This window comes from Tiliqua scincoides, chromosome 11, assembly GCF_035046505.1.
Source record: "Tiliqua scincoides isolate rTilSci1 chromosome 11, rTilSci1.hap2, whole genome shotgun sequence".
Taxonomy (NCBI): Eukaryota; Metazoa; Chordata; class Lepidosauria; order Squamata; family Scincidae; genus Tiliqua; species Tiliqua scincoides.
Genome location: NC_089831.1, coordinates 7,410,956 through 7,428,646, shown reverse-complemented (window position 1 = coordinate 7,428,646; position 17,691 = coordinate 7,410,956). Strand labels below are relative to the sequence as shown.

General features: G+C 50.4%; 1 protein-coding gene across 1 annotated transcript in view; it reads right to left on the bottom strand.

Annotated features, from left to right (window-relative positions):
* Positions 1-8,713: 8,713 nt before the first annotated feature.
* Positions 8,714-17,691, bottom strand: part of C11H8orf58 (chromosome 11 C8orf58 homolog) — a 34,531-nt gene continuing 25,553 nt past the window's right edge. The window contains exons 6-9 of the mRNA XM_066639653.1: positions 17,296-17,476; positions 15,341-15,456; positions 10,373-10,491; positions 8,714-8,816 (exon numbers count right to left, since the gene is read on the bottom strand). Of these exons, the coding sequence (XP_066495750.1) occupies positions 8,714-8,816; positions 10,373-10,491; positions 15,341-15,456; positions 17,296-17,476 (519 nt within the window). The remainder of the gene's footprint in view (positions 8,817-10,372; positions 10,492-15,340; positions 15,457-17,295; positions 17,477-17,691) is intronic.

Below are 17,691 nucleotides of genomic sequence, written 5' to 3'. Positions count from 1 at the left end.
TCTGCCGGATCAAGAAAAGGGGCCCAGCAACCAAGTGCACGGCCGGCCACCCGCAGTCCTTCCCAGGTAACACCTTAGAGGAATTCACACACCTTACAGAGCAGGAAGCCAAAGGCCAACCCTAAGGAGGTGGCCGCTGCCTTTCAATAGAACTCACCATGTTTTTTCCCTTTCCATATCTTAACCCCCCCCCCCCCCACTTATATAGGGGCTATACAATGCCACACACAATTTCTGGCAGACATCTCCTCCTCCAGTCAGATTCTCCCAGTCTGAAAGGGACATTTAACTATTGAAATGCGGTTCTAAGGATAGTGAGTGAGAGAGTCACTCACTAAGAGAGTGAGAAGTCGCATCAGAAACAAGAAAACACACCAGAATAGTGCTAGATACATCATACTATGAGAGAGCCTCACACTCCATCACAAACCACTATGTCCTCCATGCTCTCCAAAAGGGGATCAGGGAGGGGTGGGCCTCCCTTCGGAGAGCATCTCACTGTGATGCTGCCATGACCCCAGAGTCCCTGCTTGCTGGCCCACCATATTTGGAAAGGGGCAGGAGAACCTGGAGCTGGAGCTTGGAAGCCATGGGAGGAAAGCTGGTGCAAAAGCACCATAGATAGGCCGGGCCCTTAGAGATCTATACCATTTTGACCACGAGCCTCCTGTGGAAGCGCAGTCACGGCTTTTGTAACACACACTGCATCTCCCACTCTGGCTGAAGCTCTGGGGGATTCTGGGGGACACCAAAGCCAGATCTCCTCTCAGTGTCTTCCATTTCCTCTTAGGTTCAAGAAGACGTGCCAGGAGAGAGGAGTGCTGAAGACCTGGTGACTCTCCTTTGTCAGAGGCCTAGAGTGCCCCTGATAAATTTAACGGGGTGCAGAGGGAAGAAAGAGGTAAGGTTGTTGGTGCCCCGAGAGGTAGGTGTGAGACAGTGGGCAAGAGGTGGCCAACGCCTCCGGGCTCAGAAATTGGCGTGGTGTCAGAGAGAATTCCTGCTCATCTCCCATATAGCAATGTGGGGGGGGGGCGAGGGGGGGGAAGATTTCCCAGCCAAGGTCCGAGCTGTCTGAGCCATTTGGGGCAGTGACAGCAACACATTGCATGTTGCCGGTGCTGCCCCAATGGCAAGAGGGGTGGGCTGCTTACACAGCATGTGGCAGCGCTGGCCGTACTTCCTGCACTTAGAGGGGGTTGCTTTGAAGGACATCAGGCTCACCCCCCTGCTTTCAAAAATGATGTCTTTGCACCAGGAAAGGCCGGCCAAAGAGTTGGCATCCCAGTCAGTGCCTGGGAGGGTCACTGCTGCACGCTGGACGAAGATGGCCTCACAGGTGTCTGTTCTTTCTCTTCTTGAACCCAGGCCCGTGAGAAAAGACTCCTCAGCCAACAGGAAGACAGGGGGAAGATGGAGGCGACAGAAGGGAGGACAATTCCACCTGTCCTGCAATGGAGACTGCGAGGAAAGCAGAAGGTAAGACATGGATGCTCCAGGAGGTGGGCCTGACTGTGGTGGGGAAAGGACAGCAGCAGCCCAACAAGACGAGTGCACTTGGAGAAAGAACCACCATCTCTTCCTGGCTTCTTGCCACGGATCTTCCCAGCCTCGAGAGCCATTCTCACTCTTTCCGACCTTCCCCCAGCTCCTTCCTCTCTTCCGCTGCTTCCAGGGTCACTTCCCCCCGGAATCCCTTCTCCTTTCTCTACATCTCCTCTCCCCCTTCATGCTTGCACCGTTACACCAGAGGTATCACAAGCGTGTATTGCACCTCGTGCAGCGCTTCTCTTGTGGAGCTCAGGGTTCTGGAAGCTTAAAGGTGACCTGCAACATCATCACCCTGCGGCCCCAACTCATCCTTCTTTTTCTGTTTGTGAATTCAGGCATCAGAAAAGGAAACACCTGCAGGAGTGGGAGGGTCTCTGCCCCTGCCCATAAAACACCATCCCTGCCTGCCTCCCATTCCTCAGGCAGTCGGAACTTCCCGGCAAGTCACCTGTGCCTTTCCCTCACCCGAGGGATGGTCAGGTCTTCTTCAGGGACCCACACTCTTGGCAAAGATGTCAGTGCTGAGCAAGCCACAAGATGGCTCTCCAGCGGCTCACCAGCTGATAGAGGTTATGAAGAGAAGGAGAATGGGATGTGGAGGTGGGAGGATAGAAAAAAGGAGGACTGAGACCGTTCTAGGAGGAGCCCAGGAAGGGAGAGAGAACAGGTTGGAAGTGGCCGGGAGATCCAGCTGTACCCCCAGGGTGGCAACGTGGCATTACACGTCCCTTTCCCCAATTTTCCTCTATCACTTTCTTCCTTGTACATAGTCAGAGGCCAGCTGTGCGACTAAGTACAAATTAGTGGCCAGCACCAATAGGCATTCTAGAAAAGCCTCCTTGCCCCCAAAACCCCACTGGGGTGCAGGAGAGACAACACTTCACCTTGAACAGGGACAGAAGAGCAAATATGCCTCTCCCTCACCCCCTGCTGCCCCAACTCATTCCTTATCTTTCTATGTGTGGATTCAGGCATCAGAGAAGAACACGCTGGCAGGACGGAGGCAGTCAATGAAGCGAAACCTGGATGAGGCCGAGGTAAGGAACTGCCTGCTCTTTTCAAATCTTAAGCATGGTTGCAATTACATCAGAGACTTCTCACTGCACTTGCCCAAGAATATTAAGGGGCACAAATGAAGGAACCCAAAACAGACACTTCCAAAGGATCTCTGCCCATTAGTCCTGGCACACTAGGGAGGAATGGGTGCTTTAGAGGGATGGCAGCCACTTGACATGGTCTCTTCAGGGACCCAGGCTCTTCCAGAAGGATGGCTGCGGAAGCTCCAAGAGATGGTTCAACCGGGGGGGGGGAGGGTTTGAGATGTTTCCCGTCATTCCAGGCTCAGAAATCCAAGTCTAGTCCAAGTGGTTCTGGAGTGTGCTTAGGATGGGGTAGGGAATGTTCCCAGGTAAGGTCGCTCTTCCAAGGGGTTATGTGCCTGAAGCAGAGAAGGGAGCGCACCGGCGGAGGCAGCATCAGGACTCCTCCACCCATTTCTTTGTCCCCTTAATATCAATCCCTGTAAAGCTCTTCCCCATAACATCACACCCCAGTTAATGGGGTGGCACCTCCTGGCCATGGGATCCCACAGTAAGTTGGATCAAGCAAGTAGAGACAAGCTGTTGAAATCCCAAGAGTTGCTCCACAGTGAACCAATTTCCTTTTCCCTGTTCCCAAAGGACATACCATCACCCAAGAAGAAGCCCGATGACGCAAGAGCCCCAGATGACATCGAGGACCTGTGTCAGAAGCTAAGGAAGCTGACACTCAGGGTTCTGCAACTTGGGTTCCCTCGGTCCCTGGGGGGAGTTGTATGGGGATCAAGACACTTGGGTATGCCCCTCCCAGTCAAGACCCTTGGGTATGCCCCTCCCACTCCAATGTGACTCCTCCCCCATGGAAGGAGGGGGGCCCTGCCTATTCCAGAGCTAGTCCCCTAGTCCGGCCCTACCTATTCAGGAGCTCAGTTAGTTGTTGGCCATGCTCTGAACCACAGCCCTTTTTTAAGTACAAGAGAAGTTCTATAGAGATCCTTCTGTTCTTCGGAAGTAGGATTGTTGAGGCATGGAGGAGGCCACAGCCATTCCAGTGTTGGGCCCTGTAGCTGGGTGGACTGAGCAGCAGTTTGTGTGTCTTGGTCCCTCCCCCAGATTGCAGGTAGCCGAGGGAAGAGGGTGGAGAGAGGCCGGGAGCTGAGGGGCAGAGAGGATTTGTGGTTGTTGGCGGAGGAGCACGCCTCCTTGTAGTCCAGTGACACAAGTGCATGCCAGCAGCCAGGCTCCAAGCAGCTTGGCGTCCAGAGCGTGGTGAGCTCTGACCACTCCCTGCATGAGGGTGGCGGAACGCTTTGGAGGGGTGCTTGTGCTCCTGTCTCCCTGACTGACCTGCCGACCGTCTTAGAGCAGCAGGGAGGGTGCTTGGCGAACCTTTATTTTCCCACCATTGGGATGCAGTGCTGGAGCCTGAGGCAGCAGGAAGGGCACCCAAGGAGGAGGGCGAGGGGTGTTCCACTGCTGGAGAGCAAGCAGGGGAGGGCATCTGTAGGGAACCTCCTGCTGAGCTGGCAGAAGCACCAGATTTGGGAACTGGTCAAGGAAGCATTTGAGGAGGATCAAACCAAGGAGTTGGGACAACTCGGAAAGAGGCACCCGAGAAGGGTGGCAAGACTTGAAATCCCTGCTGACGAGGCTTCCTCTTACACGGAGGGAGGAAACTGCAGGCTTTCAGGCCTCTGCCCTTCAGAGACTTGAAAGACTTGCTGCCCTTCTTGGGTGCCTCTCTGTGAGTTGTCTCTAACTTCTCCAGTGCTTCCTTGAGCAGTTCATGAATCTGGTCCTTCTGCAAGCTCTGCTGGAGGTTCTCTTTCATTAAGAGCCCTTCCCCGCTTGTTCCGTAGCAGTTGAATGCCCCCCGTCTTCCTCCCTGGATGCCCGTCCTGTTCCCTCGGGCTCCAGCACTGCATCCAAAATACTGGGAAGCTGAACGTTCGCCAAGCAACCTCCCTGCTGCGCCAAGATGGTCGGCTGCTCAGTCAGGGAGACAGGAGCACAATCGCCCCCACTGCCACCCTAGCACAGGGCCCAGTCAGAGCTCACCACGCTCTGGACCCAAGGCCCTCGGAGGCTCGCCGGCAGCACAGACCTGCGGGGGTGGCCTACTGAAAGGCATGCTCCTCTGCCAGCAGCTGCAAATCCTCTCCACTCCTCAGCTCCCAGCCTCTCTCCACACTGCCCTCTTCTCTCAGCACCACCCACAATCTCAGAGAGGCACCGAGACACAAAAACCACCACTCAGTCCAGAGCCTCAGTCCAGAGGGTAACACCAGGTAATCTGGGGCAGGTGCTGCTGGAGGAAGGCTGAGAGGACAGGGAAGGTTGAAGGGACAGGCAAGGAGGGCAAGGAAGGAATAGAAAAGATCTCCTCAAAAACTTCTCTTGGACTTTAAAAAGGGCTGTTGATCAGAGCACAGCCACCAGCTGACCGAGCCCTTGAAATGGCAGGGCCGGACTGGGGGCTGGAATGCCCAGCAGTTGCAACTTGGCCAGCCAACCCCGTCCACCTGCCCGCCTGACAACCAGTCTGAGACTAGCTGGACGCTTGTTAGGGCTGGGTAGGAATTTTTGGCTGCTAACCTGATTGGCACCAAAGGTTGGCAGTCTTTTCGCCTACCCCAGACTGTTGTGAGTGGAGGGTTGTTGTTTTAGGTTAAGTTGGTCACTTTACAGGTTGGCAGGGAGCGTACGGATCTGGTCGGAAGGAGCCGTTTCCCCAAGCCAGGACCCGCACACCTGTGGGAGTGTTTCTCCCTAAGTTTAGTTGTTTGATTCAATAAAGTGACCTTTTCTTCCAAAGCCTCTGCCTTGTGTGCTTCTTGAGGGCTGTGTGGGAAAGACATAGGAGGTTTTGTGGGCTCCAGGAAAACGTGGAAGCAGGCAAACCCATGGAGAGTATATATCTGGACTTTCAAAACATACCGTCCCTCACCAAAGGCTGCTGAGAAAAATCCATAGGGAATAAGAGGGCAGGTCCTCTTATGGATGAAGAACTGGTTGAGGACCAGGAAGCAGAGAGTGGGTGTCAATCAGCTGTTTTCACAATGGAGAGAGGTGAAAAGCAGTGTGCCCCAGGGATCTGTCCTGGGACCGGTGCTTTGGAACCTGTTCAGAAAGGACCTGGAGACAGGGATAAGCAGTGAGGTGGCCAAGTCTGTGGATGACACTGAATGTATCTGGGTGGTGAAGACCAGAAGGGACTGTGAAGAGCTCCAGAAGGATCTCTCCAGACTGGGAGAATGGGCAGCAAAATGGCAGATGCATTTCCATGTCATTAAGAAGAAAGCAATGCTCATTGGGAGAAAACATCATAACTTCCCCTATAGACTAACAAAGCGATTCTTAAACCTTTAGAGGCACCGAGACACAAAAACCACCACTCAGTCCTGAGCCTCAGTCCAGAGGGTAACACCAGGTAATCTGGGGCAGGTGCTGCTAGAGGAAGGCTGAGAGGACAGGGAAGGTTGAAGGGACAGGCAAGGAGGGCAAGGAAGGAATGGAAAAGATCTCCTCAAAAACTTCTCTTGGAATTTAAAAAGGGCTGTTGATCAGAGCACAGAGTGTTTCTCCCCAAGTTTAGTTGTTTGATTCAATAAAGTGACCTTTTCTTCCAAAGCCTCTGCCTTGTGTGCTTCTTGAGGGTTGTGTGGGAAAGACATCGGAGGTTTTGTGGGCTCCAGGAAAACGTGGAAGCAGGCAAACCCATGGAGAGTATATATCTGGACTTTCAGAACACATACCGTCCCTCACCAAAGGCTGCTGAGAAAAATCCATAGGGAATAAGAGGGCAGGTCCTCTTATGGATGAAGAACTGGTTGAGGACCAGGAAGCAGAGAGTGGGTGTCAATCGGCTGTTTTCACAGTGGAGAGAGGTGAAAAGCAGTGTGCCCCAGGGATCTGTCCTGGGACCGGTGCTTTGAAACCTGTTCAGAAAGGACCTGGAGACGGGGATAAGCAGTGAGGTGGCCAAGTCTGTGGATGACACTGAATGTATCTGGGTGGTGAAGACCAGAAGGGACTGTGAAGAGCTCCAGAAGGATCTCTCCAGACTGGGAGAATGGGCAGCAAAATGGCAGATGCATTTCTATGTCATTAAGAAGAAAGTAATGCCCATTGGGAGAAAACATCATAACTTCCCCTATAGACTAATGAAGCGATTCGTAAACCTTTAGCACTGGGACCCACTTTTCAGAGTGACAGTGTGCCCGGGACCCACTGGAAGTGATGTCATTAGCCTGGAAGTGGTGTTATGCCCAGAAGTGACATCATCAGGCAGGAAGCGCTTTTGCCTGAACCAACACATTGCACTCCTTTTCGCCTGACCTTCCACAGGAGCCAATGACACGTTCGCTTACTCACAAGGAAGCGTGAATGTGTAGCTTGGTTTTGCTTTTCAGAGGACTCAATGTATTCATCAGCATGGAGGGAGGGACTTCCTTCTCAGGTGTTTTTGGATGGCTGTGTTTATCGGATTGGGACCATTCTGGTGACAGTGGATTCCTCTCCGCCTGTCCTCTGCAAAGAACCCAGGCACGCTGATCTACTCACAAGTAAATGCGCAGTATCACTCAGTTTCACTTTCCGTAGGGCTTGATGCATTTTGCTTGTCTGCTCTCGGCTTGTCAGTTGCAGCTTCGTGACCCACCCACAATCAGGTTGCAAGCCACCAAGTGGGTCGTGCCCCACAGTTTGAGAAACTGTGGGTTCTGAGCTGTCTGTGAAGGATCAGGAAAGGGTTCTTGGGGTGCTGCTAGGCAGCTCAATAACAGTGTCGACCCAGCATGCAGCAGCAGTGGAGAAGGTCAGTTCATATGCTCAGGGTAATTAAGAAGGGGATGGAGAATAAAACGGTCAGTTATTATTGTTATTCTAATGCTATTGTAACAAATGGATGGTAAGGCCACATCTGGGGTATTGTGTCCCGTTCTGGTTGACACATCTCAAAAAAGTCATAGTTTAAAAGAGAACGACCACAATCTGCAAAGTCATTTAAGAAGTTTGCAAAAACATTTATTTTCCTGTTTTAAAACACCTTGTGAATACATCAATTTCCATATATACAAACATACATACATGCACAATGCGTGACCAGTCGGCCATATAAATATAGAGAGCCCGCCCCGTGTGTGAAGGCAGTGGCTGCGTGCTCAAGGACAAGATCAACTAGTCAAATCACTAGTTGGAAAGGCAAGAAATAATACCAAAATCAGGCATGACCATTAAATCATTTCACATTCTGCAACACAGGGATTTCCTGTTGGAGATGGGGTGGCAGAAGACTCTAGGAAGAAAAATCTCAGCGCCTTCTTCCTTGCTGACTTGCAGCTTCCTGAAGTAGTGGGTGCCCATGGTCCCAGCTAGCCAATGAGAATGCAGCCTCAGGAAAGCAGCACAATGAAGGGAAACCTGCCCTAGTTATAGTACAGCAGGGATGCCTGTAGAATAACATGTGGGGAGGGCATGTCTGAGGCACACCTAAAACCAGCTCACTCTAGTGGACCAGCCTCAGGTGGGAACTGCCTCAAACAGAATGCAGGGGATTAAAAAAAACAAAAAACACCACGGTTGGTGAGGATTAGCCATACAATTGAGTGCTGATGCAGGCAAAATGGGAGCCAGCTTCACTTCAAATGCAGTCTTGCTAACAATGGTTACTGTAAACCATGGTTACAAGGGGACCTGGTTTTCCATCTGCTTTGAACCACGGACCTACGTGTTGGTATCAATGCAATGTGAAACCGTGATTATTGCCAAGAGGGGATGGAAAAGGAAGAGAACAATTGCCCCAGAAACTCAGAGGAGGGAGCACAAGCTCACAAGGTTAGCTCCCAATTTGCAAACCACAGCTTCTGGGGACAGCAATACATCTATCTGCATTCTATGGGATGAAACCAACTAGAGACGTCTGCACTGGGCTCTTGCTTCCCTAATTTGCCTGGAAGTCTCTTCCTCCTTTTTTCCTCCTCTCACACTGCAAAGGATTTAAATCCCACAAACATCACTGAAGCAAACAGAGCACCTTAGATGCAGACAGATGCAGACATAAGGAAGGACAGTTAGTGCCAACTTGAGTTTGCAAATCCATTGTGTCTCCAAGAGGTCCTGCTGCTTCACCTCATGGAAAGAGGATTCGATCTGTGTTTCTTTGCCCCCAGGGTGGGCAGAAAATGCCGCCTGGGGTGGGATCCTTGTTTGTCCGTCACAATGTCTGTTCTATAAGGGAAACAGAGAGGGGTGAGGAAGATAGATGGCAGAACACCCCTTCTATGGGGATTTGGCAACATGCAAACTGCTAGACAGTTACTAGCAGAATTTCATCCCTTACACCTGGGTGAGCTTAAAAGGCAGCAGTTCACCCAAAATGAAACACAGAATCAGCTAAGAAAAAGAGAGCTCATGTTTCAAACCCCAGGCCCAGCCCTGCTGTGCCAAAGTCAGGCACATGACTGTCCGCATACTACAACCTAAGAAATGAACATGTGAAGATGGCAGAGATGATGGCCCAGTTCAGATGGAATACTCACCTAGAGCTTTGCTATAGCTCATTCTTGCAATGCTAGCCTTGGACATGGAAAGCTTTCACTTTCGGTTCTGAATAATTCGGTTTCCAGACTTGTGCCCAAACTTGGGAAACCGTGGTTTACTGTTAAGAGTGGCCAATTCAAAACACACCAATTTCCGTTCTTCCTGGTTCATTTTCACGAACTACAGTTAGATGAAACCACAGTTAGCAGAGTTCCGTTATAAGGGGAAACTGTGGCTTATTCAAAACCCAAAGTGGAAACTTCCAGTCTCCCACATGCAAAGTGAGAAGCATGGAAGACCAAGGCTCAGCTCATTTTCACAACACTAAATGATGGTTATGAGCAACGCCTGAATTGAGCCTGTGTGAGTAACTCACTATGACTGTGCAAATAGCATTCTCTCATCATTTTTATTGGGGCTAGAATAGCTACACTCCCTACAGCAAGGAGACACAGGGTCCTTGTCAATGAAACCAGAAGTGCCACACTTCTGAGTTTCACTACAGCGCATGGGGAGTACAGCAAGGGTTTTGTTCTGGGGGATTTTCAGCCCAGAGGTGGTGGAGGTCACACTACCCCTGGATTCCAATGTATGCTGCATAGAAAGCAAGAAAGAGGGTAAGCAAAAGGACAGGCAGGGAAAAAGAGGGAGGGAGGGAGGGAGGACCCACACCTGCCTCATCTCCCGATTCAGCAGCCAGTTTAAGGGTAGAGAGGAAAAAATGTCAGATTACAACTTGTCAGCCCTAAGCACAAAAACCTGTTTTACACACAAATTGGCAACTGCCTCATGAGAGCCAAGCTGGCGTAGTGGTTTTGGGAGATTGAGGTTCAAATCCCTGCTCAGCCAGGAAGCTTCCTGAGTAACCTCAGGCCAGTCACTAAGTCTCACCTACCTCCCAGGGCTGTTTTGAGGACAAATGGAGGGAAGGAAGTATGTACACCACCCTGAGCTCCTTGGAGGAAGGGTGGAATAAAAATGTGAAAAATAAAAATAAATGCTTCAACACAAGCCAGCCAACATGGTAGGAGTGGAGGCACAAAGTCAACATGAACATGATGGTTCAGAGCACTACCCCTGGGCCAATCACACTCTCCTTCCTCCTCACCCCAAGCAAAGAACAGGAAGGACCATACCTCTCCCCTGACAACTTCCTATTCTCTGTTACGGGGGGCATTCTCCCAAGAGGATCAGGTAGGGCTCTGGTGGGTTCCCAGTGCCACATCCCACAAGGAGCAGCTTACCTACACTGTCCACTGCCAGAGGCAGGCTTGCCAAGTTGGGTCGGTTCAGCAGCCCGCACAGATTTCCGTGTCATTCTGTTGATCAGCACTTTGACTTTGCTCCAGTGGGAGTGTTCATTCTGAAAGGTGCAGGCACAGAACAATGAGGAGAGAGAAACACCAAAAGCCCGAACAGAAAAGCAAAATGGTGGTAGAGCATCCATGCTGGCAGTTCTACTACTTCCCCCTATGCTCTTCCTTCAGGAGTACAGCAACAAGAAGGCAACACTAGGGAATGTAAGCCATGGAGCCAGACCAGTGATTTTCATGGCTTTTCTTATGGCACTCTGATCTCCATGGTTTTCTCTGTGATCTTCTTGTTATGTCATTCTGGCTTCTGGGAGACTCTTCCGGGTTCTGTGGCTCTGTTTCTAGGCAACTGTCGGTAGCAGCGGTTCCCAAACATTTTAGCATCAGAGCCCAACGTAAAAAAAGCTTTACAACCACTCAAGCCTCAGTGGCTGTAGCGTTCCCCCCCAAGGATTGTTTAACCTTGATGAGCATACCAGTAATCCAATCTAATTGTCTACTCTAGTCCAGCCTTTTCAACCACTGTGCAGTGGCACACTGGTGTGCTGTGAATGGTTCCCAAGTGTGCCAAGGGAGTTTGGTGCAGGGTCATTTATTAATAGGACCATTGGGGAGTATAAGCCCCCACCAACAGCATGGTGTGCCTTGTCAATTGTCCCAAAACTGATGGTGTGTCTTGACCATTTTAGTACCTTGTCAGTGTGCCATGAGACAAAAAAAAGATTGAAAATCACTGGTCTAGTCTAACTGTCAGTTTTGCAACCCACTAAAACTTGGGTTGGGACCCACCGGTGGGCCACAGACCCACAGGGTGGGAACCACTGGTCTGTAGTAACGAATTGTCTGACTCTCTTCCTCAACCAGCTCATTAGAGCCACAGAACCCAGAAGAATTTTTCAGTGACTTTCAAGCACTGTGCTCCAAACTCCGACAGCACACCTGTGGACCTTTCACAGCACACCAATGTGTTGAAAATCACAGCTCATGGGTTGAAAATCCCTGAGTTAGAAGAAGGCTAGAAAAAACACAGAGCTGGCAAAGAACTGAAAGCTTGTCCTGATGCCACAGCCATGGATATTGGTGGCATTCTTCTCCTGCATCCCTGTGTTACACATCTATCTCCACTATGGCACTGGCACATAGGAATAGTGGCCCCATTCCAGTTGGCATTGCTGGTATCTATCTAGTCTTCAATAGGTTTATGAAGCATATTTAGCACTATCCGTGAGGACAGCACTTTATCGATAAAACTGATTTATGTCCAGCTTGGTCTCTGCCCCAACAGGCTCCGTCTTAAAAAACAGAGACCAGGAAAACAACTGAGGAAGGAAGGGGGAGCAGGACAAACTTGAGAAGAAAGTATAGCCTCCCAACTCATCAGGCCACTAAGACAGATGAAGAGGCACCTGTTTTATTTTCTTCCTGGCAAAACAATACAATGGCAGAACAAACCTCCCATAGACATAGTCCAGATGTCATCTTTAGATGGCCTTGTCAGATCAGTGACCCAAGTTCTCTCCCTTGCTGGATGCACAGCCCTTGTTCCCAAGGTGTGAACACAGCCTCAATGTGTACAGATGTGTGTCGTAATCCCCCCCCCATATCAGTGGGAGATACGTTCTCAGGCTCCACCCCTGCAGATACTGAAATGGTGGACAGAAGGGAACCCTATACTTACTGTGGTGCCTGTCTCTTCCTTTGCAGTCTGTTATACAACACTAGAAGAGGAACTTGAGAAGCAGCCTTCTGGAACGCGAAAGGAGAGAGACTAAGAGAACACCAATAGGAAGCAGGAAGCTTCTTCCTTTTAGTCTCCCTCCTTTAGCATTCCAGATGACTGCTTCTCATGTTCCTCTTGTACCATCCTATGACAGGCTATAAAGGAAGAGTGAGTTGTACTTGGTGCCACAGCAAAGGAAAATAGATAAGTAATGAGTGGAGAGGGGCAGTGAACCGCAGATAAGTGAATCTGTGGATACGAGATCCACAGACAAAGGGGGGACATCTGTATTTCGGGAGTGGGGCTTTTGCCTTTTTGACTTCATTAACAGCCAGGTCCTATGATCAGGCTGTGCTGTCGGACCCAAATCGTGACACTGTATAGCATGCCACAGGGTCGCTGCTGGAAATGGCAAGTGGTGCCAGTCGCATGACAGGGGCCTCTCTGGAGCTCTTGGTGCTGGTAAATCAGCAGTGGGGCAGGCTGTGGGCAGGGAAGGAGAGGGAGTAGGAGGACTGGGGAAGTTTCTGGGGAGGGAGGGGGAAGAACCAGGGGCAGGGAGGAGGTGGATGAAGTGGCAGCGGCTCATGCCAGATCTTATCCCTCCCACACCTTTTCTCTCATAAGAACATAAGACCACCCCCTGCTCCTTGGATGAGGCAAAGGCCCATCTAGTCCAGCTTCCTGTAACTAACAGTGGCCCACCAAGTGCTTTAGGGAGCACACAACAGACACAACCTGTGTCCTGGTGCCCTCCCCTGAATCTGGCATTCTGAGGTAACCCACTTCTAAAATCAGGAGGTTGCACAGACACATCATGACTTGTAACCTGTGATTGACTTTTCTTCCAGAAATTCCCCTCTTAAAGGCATCTAGGTGAGATGCCATCATCACTTCCTGTGGCAAGTAGTTCCACAGACTAATTACACACTGGCTAAAGCAGTATTTTCTTTTGTCTGTTGTAACTCTCCCAACACTCAATTTTAGCAGATGTCCCCTGGTCCTGGTGTTGTGTGAAAGGGAAAAGAGCCTCTCTCTATCCACTCTATCCCTCTCCTCTGACAAACACCACCAAAATAGGTGGGTTATGTTGAAGAGACCCATTGGAGATAGGAAATGTTTTTATTCACATCCTGCAGACTGTCTGATCTCCCCCCTCCCCATCATAGGATGCAACCAAGCCTTTTTTTGCATAGCTGCATCAGCGCTGGTAGCAGGAGCTAGAACTGGGGCCTAAGAGGGCAGAATGAGGGGCCTCAGATGCAGAAGGACCAAGTATAATTTTATACTTGCAGTCGACTATATTTTTAAAAGATGCATTTTTAACTAAGTTGCATGATAGGCAGGGATATAAACAGCACCACCTTTTCCTAGCATTGAGGACACATGATGGGGAAATGCAGCACGTCTTCTATTTCTGCCTGTCATGTAGTTTTGGGTTTGTTTTTTTTAAGAAAGGTAGGGAACCAGGTACAACAGTGCAATCCTATGCAGAAGTAAGCTTATTGGGACTTGCTCCCAAACAAGAACATGCAGGATTGCAGCCTAAAGCTGCCAGCCTGCATTGTAAAATAACCCACATTATTTACTTCAAGTACAGAACCAGGGGGTGGGTGTTTTTTTCCAGATTAATCTGCACACACTCTTTCCGACGGTTAATACTTAGGGAGAATCCCTGTGATGTCCATGGCGGGCGGAGACCCCGCCCCTTTGGGTGTGCCCGAGGACCCGGACGATGCGCGCAGGTTGTCGGCGGAAAGAAGGACGGGAGGCAGATACAGCAGATTTGTACAGACGATTTACTCTGGTTAAACTCTTGACATTCATGGGGCCTGTTACGTCACAGGCCCCTTTGCTCTACAGAGACACACGGCATCGGCGAACAATATGCGCGTTCCCCACTCCTTCCCGACCCCTTGCGGGTTCCGGCAGGGTTCCCTGACCAGTGCCCATTGGAAAGGGATAGGGGTTCCCGGCAGCTGTTGTAGCATTGTCGGGGGTCAGCTTAGTTGTCCTCTGGAGGGCCCCCTGAACCTCCGGTCTTGCCCCTTGATACGCTGGCCTCCAATGGGGGTAGTTGAGATGGGGTCCTTGGGGCAGCACCCTCGCCTCTCCGGTTTTCACCCCTGGGCCCCAGGCGGGTCTAGCATTGGGTGGTTCCCAGCCTCTGGCCCTTCTCTCCAGGGCTGAGGCAAGCCAAGTTCCCCTTGAAGCCTCTGTCGGCTGAATAAGGCCGGGGTGGCTACCCCCTCTGGCCTCCTCTGCGATCCCTCTCCCAACTGGAGAGGAGAGGCCTCTCCCTCGGCTCTCCAGCCTCCTTATGAGGCTAGCCTTGTTCTGGTCCAGCCCCAACCCTTCTGCCCACGTGGCTGCTGACTGCTCCCAGGAGGCCCTGAGGCCTACTCCCAGGGAAGTGACTTGCCTGGGATCCCAGTCCTGATAGTGCCCAGGTTCTACTCCCGAGGAGGCCCTAACCCCTGAGGAGACCCCTGCTCCAGGGTGATTCCTGGCCTCCTGGGCTGGGCCTAGGTGACAATCCCTTATCCAGACTTCTTGGGATAGATATATAATTACCCATATAGGTGCCTGCAGGTTTCTTTGACATTTTTCAGCAATCCCTATACAGGTATGTACCACAGAGCATAGAACGTACAGTCTATACCCTGCACTGCACATGGGAAAGAGCACAAGACTTTCTAGTGTTCACACTTCAGAGAATAAGTCTTGGACAAAAATATCTGGATTTCAGAATAGTCTGGCTGCCCAGACTAATAATTTCAGATGTCCAGATAAAGGGTAATCCACCTGTACAACAACATCTCAAGCAGGCAAGATTGTGCTTTTATACTAAGGGCGCAATCCTAACCTACTTTCCAGCACCAGCATAAAGCTAACGCAACTTCGAGGTAAGGGAACAAACATTGCCATACCTCGAGGAGGCCTCCATGACTGCCCCCCAACTGTAGGATGCAGCACAAGCCCCACTGGCACAGCTATGCCAGTGCTGGAAAGTTGGTTAGGATTGTGCCCTAAATGGCATCAGTTCCATTCCTTCAAGGTCACTTCACACTCAGCATTACTCAAAGAGGACTTTTTTTATTTAGAAGATGTTTTTCCTCGTTTCATACTCAGGTTTGACACTTAGACAAACCCCCATCGCTCGCCCCACCCCCGCTCACCTTGAGCTTCATGCCTGATGGCAAGGTTTGAGAGCCCCCATCCGGCTGATCCAACAAGCTGGGCGAACTGGCAGAGTGTGCCACCGCTGTCCTCGGGCCATCAGGCTTGTTCCCTGCTGTGATGGTGAAAAGATATTATGTTGACACTGCAAAGCACGGCAGAAGCCTAACACCCCAGCTCTTACTATTCTGCAGTCACATTAGGAAGGGGTTTATGCTTCCTGACCAGCCTAAGACCTCCTGGCACTGGAGCCAGCAAGTCAGATGTCACCATCTTCCCTGCCCTACCCTTAGTAGGGAGCACACCACCTGCCAGTGCTCCTTTTCCCACTCCCTGGATTCAAGGGGCAGGATTGAAGCAGATGAAGAGATGAGGAGGAGAGGAGAAAGAGAAGCTAGAATGTCTGTCACTCTCCTCTCCTCCATACTTCTCCTGCTCTCTGGATGCAAAAAGGGAGGAGCAGTGGAGTCAGACAGGAAAATAGGAAGGAGTCCACCTCCACCAAACCAATAAGCCAGCATCAGTAATAGGCCAGCCTTCTCTTCTTCCACCTCCTCTAGCCCATATAAACCCCTTAGGGTCAAGAAGAACCCCCAGCCCTACATTTTATCACCATTCCTTTCTTTACAACTTTCCTTAACCTCCTGCCTCTCCTTTTTTAGCCTTTCAAGAAACACACACACACATCCTGTTGTCACCCAGTAAGCTTAGAAATCCTACAGCTCTCACAATCACAAGACAACTGGAATTCTTGCAATGCCCTGTAAAGCAGTCCCAACACCCACTGCAATGGCACATGTGCGCCTCCCCCCAAAAAACCCTCATTTGCACCCTTTCTGGCCACAGCTGTGGCATTCTTGCATTCCCCCATCCCGAGAAAAGTCTCTTTGTTACACATTACCAAATTTACTGTGATGGGCTGAGACTTATATGACTCAGACTCGAGTTGCAAAAACGTGTTTTTTGGCAACTTGTACAGACTTGGGACACACATGTCCCATATGGACTGAGGACATGCGGGACACGCAACTCGTATGGACTTGGGACACGGGTGTCAAAAACATGTGCACTGACTCAGGACTCGGGGGTTTTATCCTAAAAATGAAAATACTTGAATAGACTTGAGTCAAGACTCACTTTTGTGTAAGCTTGTGACTCTGTTTTGTGTGTGTGCGTCTTGCTTGCTTTTTTCCCCATCAGACGCGAGTCAAAATGACTTGAAAAATGGCTCTGGACAAGTTGTGACAGCTGCCATTATGACTCGTGGGCGACTCAAGTCAAGAGGGTGAAAACTCAGGACTTGACTTGAGTCTCAGCTCTGTGGCTCTGGCTCATCCCTACAAATATTTAATACCACACACATAACATTTTTTTAAAACCTAAAATTGTGTGTAAAGGTTTTAAATAAGGTTTCAAAAGCAAGTAGTTATTTGATGGGCAGGTTAACAGTATAATCTGTAGTACAGTCTAGACTGAGCAATGTTTCTCAAACTGTGTGTCGCGACCTGATTTCTGGTAGGTATCGCAATGCTGTCCAGGACCAATACCATCCACAACCATTTTTACATGCAAAAAGTCCACCTCCAGAGTGTGTTCTCATCAACAAGCACATTTTCCGCAGTGAGAACACGAAGCAATTTGGCCCAGAGCGAGCTGAAGAGAGCTGAGCTGAGCTGAGCATCACACACTTCCAGGTTGCTGAGCACCACACTGAAGGTGGGCTGCATGGTGGAAATGTCTGAGAACCACTGGTCTTGAGATACTGTCATCTAAGTAAGAACCGCAAACTGGAACTGGGAGCCACCAAAAACACTGACAAGTGCCCAGTTCCATCATCTTCCCTACAGAGCTGCTGAACTGCTCTTTTCAAGAAGCAGACCCCACCTGACAGAGGCAGGAGAAAAAAGGGCTAGTGACCAGGCCTTGCAATTCACATGAGAAGTTGGCTACTCACCCAGATTACGGGCTGGGCTCCGCAGCACAGTTTCTGAGGCAGAACGTGGCCGAAAGTGGTGGGAGCGCCAGGAACCTAGCGCACTGGGATCCTCCTCTTCCTCCGCCATTTCAGGAGTGGTTGGATCCTCAGGCAAGGATTCTACTGTTGTCTGTCCAGGATCTTCTTCAGAAGGGACTTCCTGCCAGATAAACATTATCAGAACTTAAGTTAGAGCCCCTTCCAGGTATCCCTGCAGTAAAACCCTTCCAGGAACCCAGGGTTCAAGATTTAAGGCCAACACACATGTTGTCTTAAAAGTTAGACCTATTCTTGGGTACAGTTAGGGTGCCAAATTCAAAAATAGCATTGGTTCTGCCCCATTGGCTCTAGTTTTGGAGGTACAGCATAGCCACC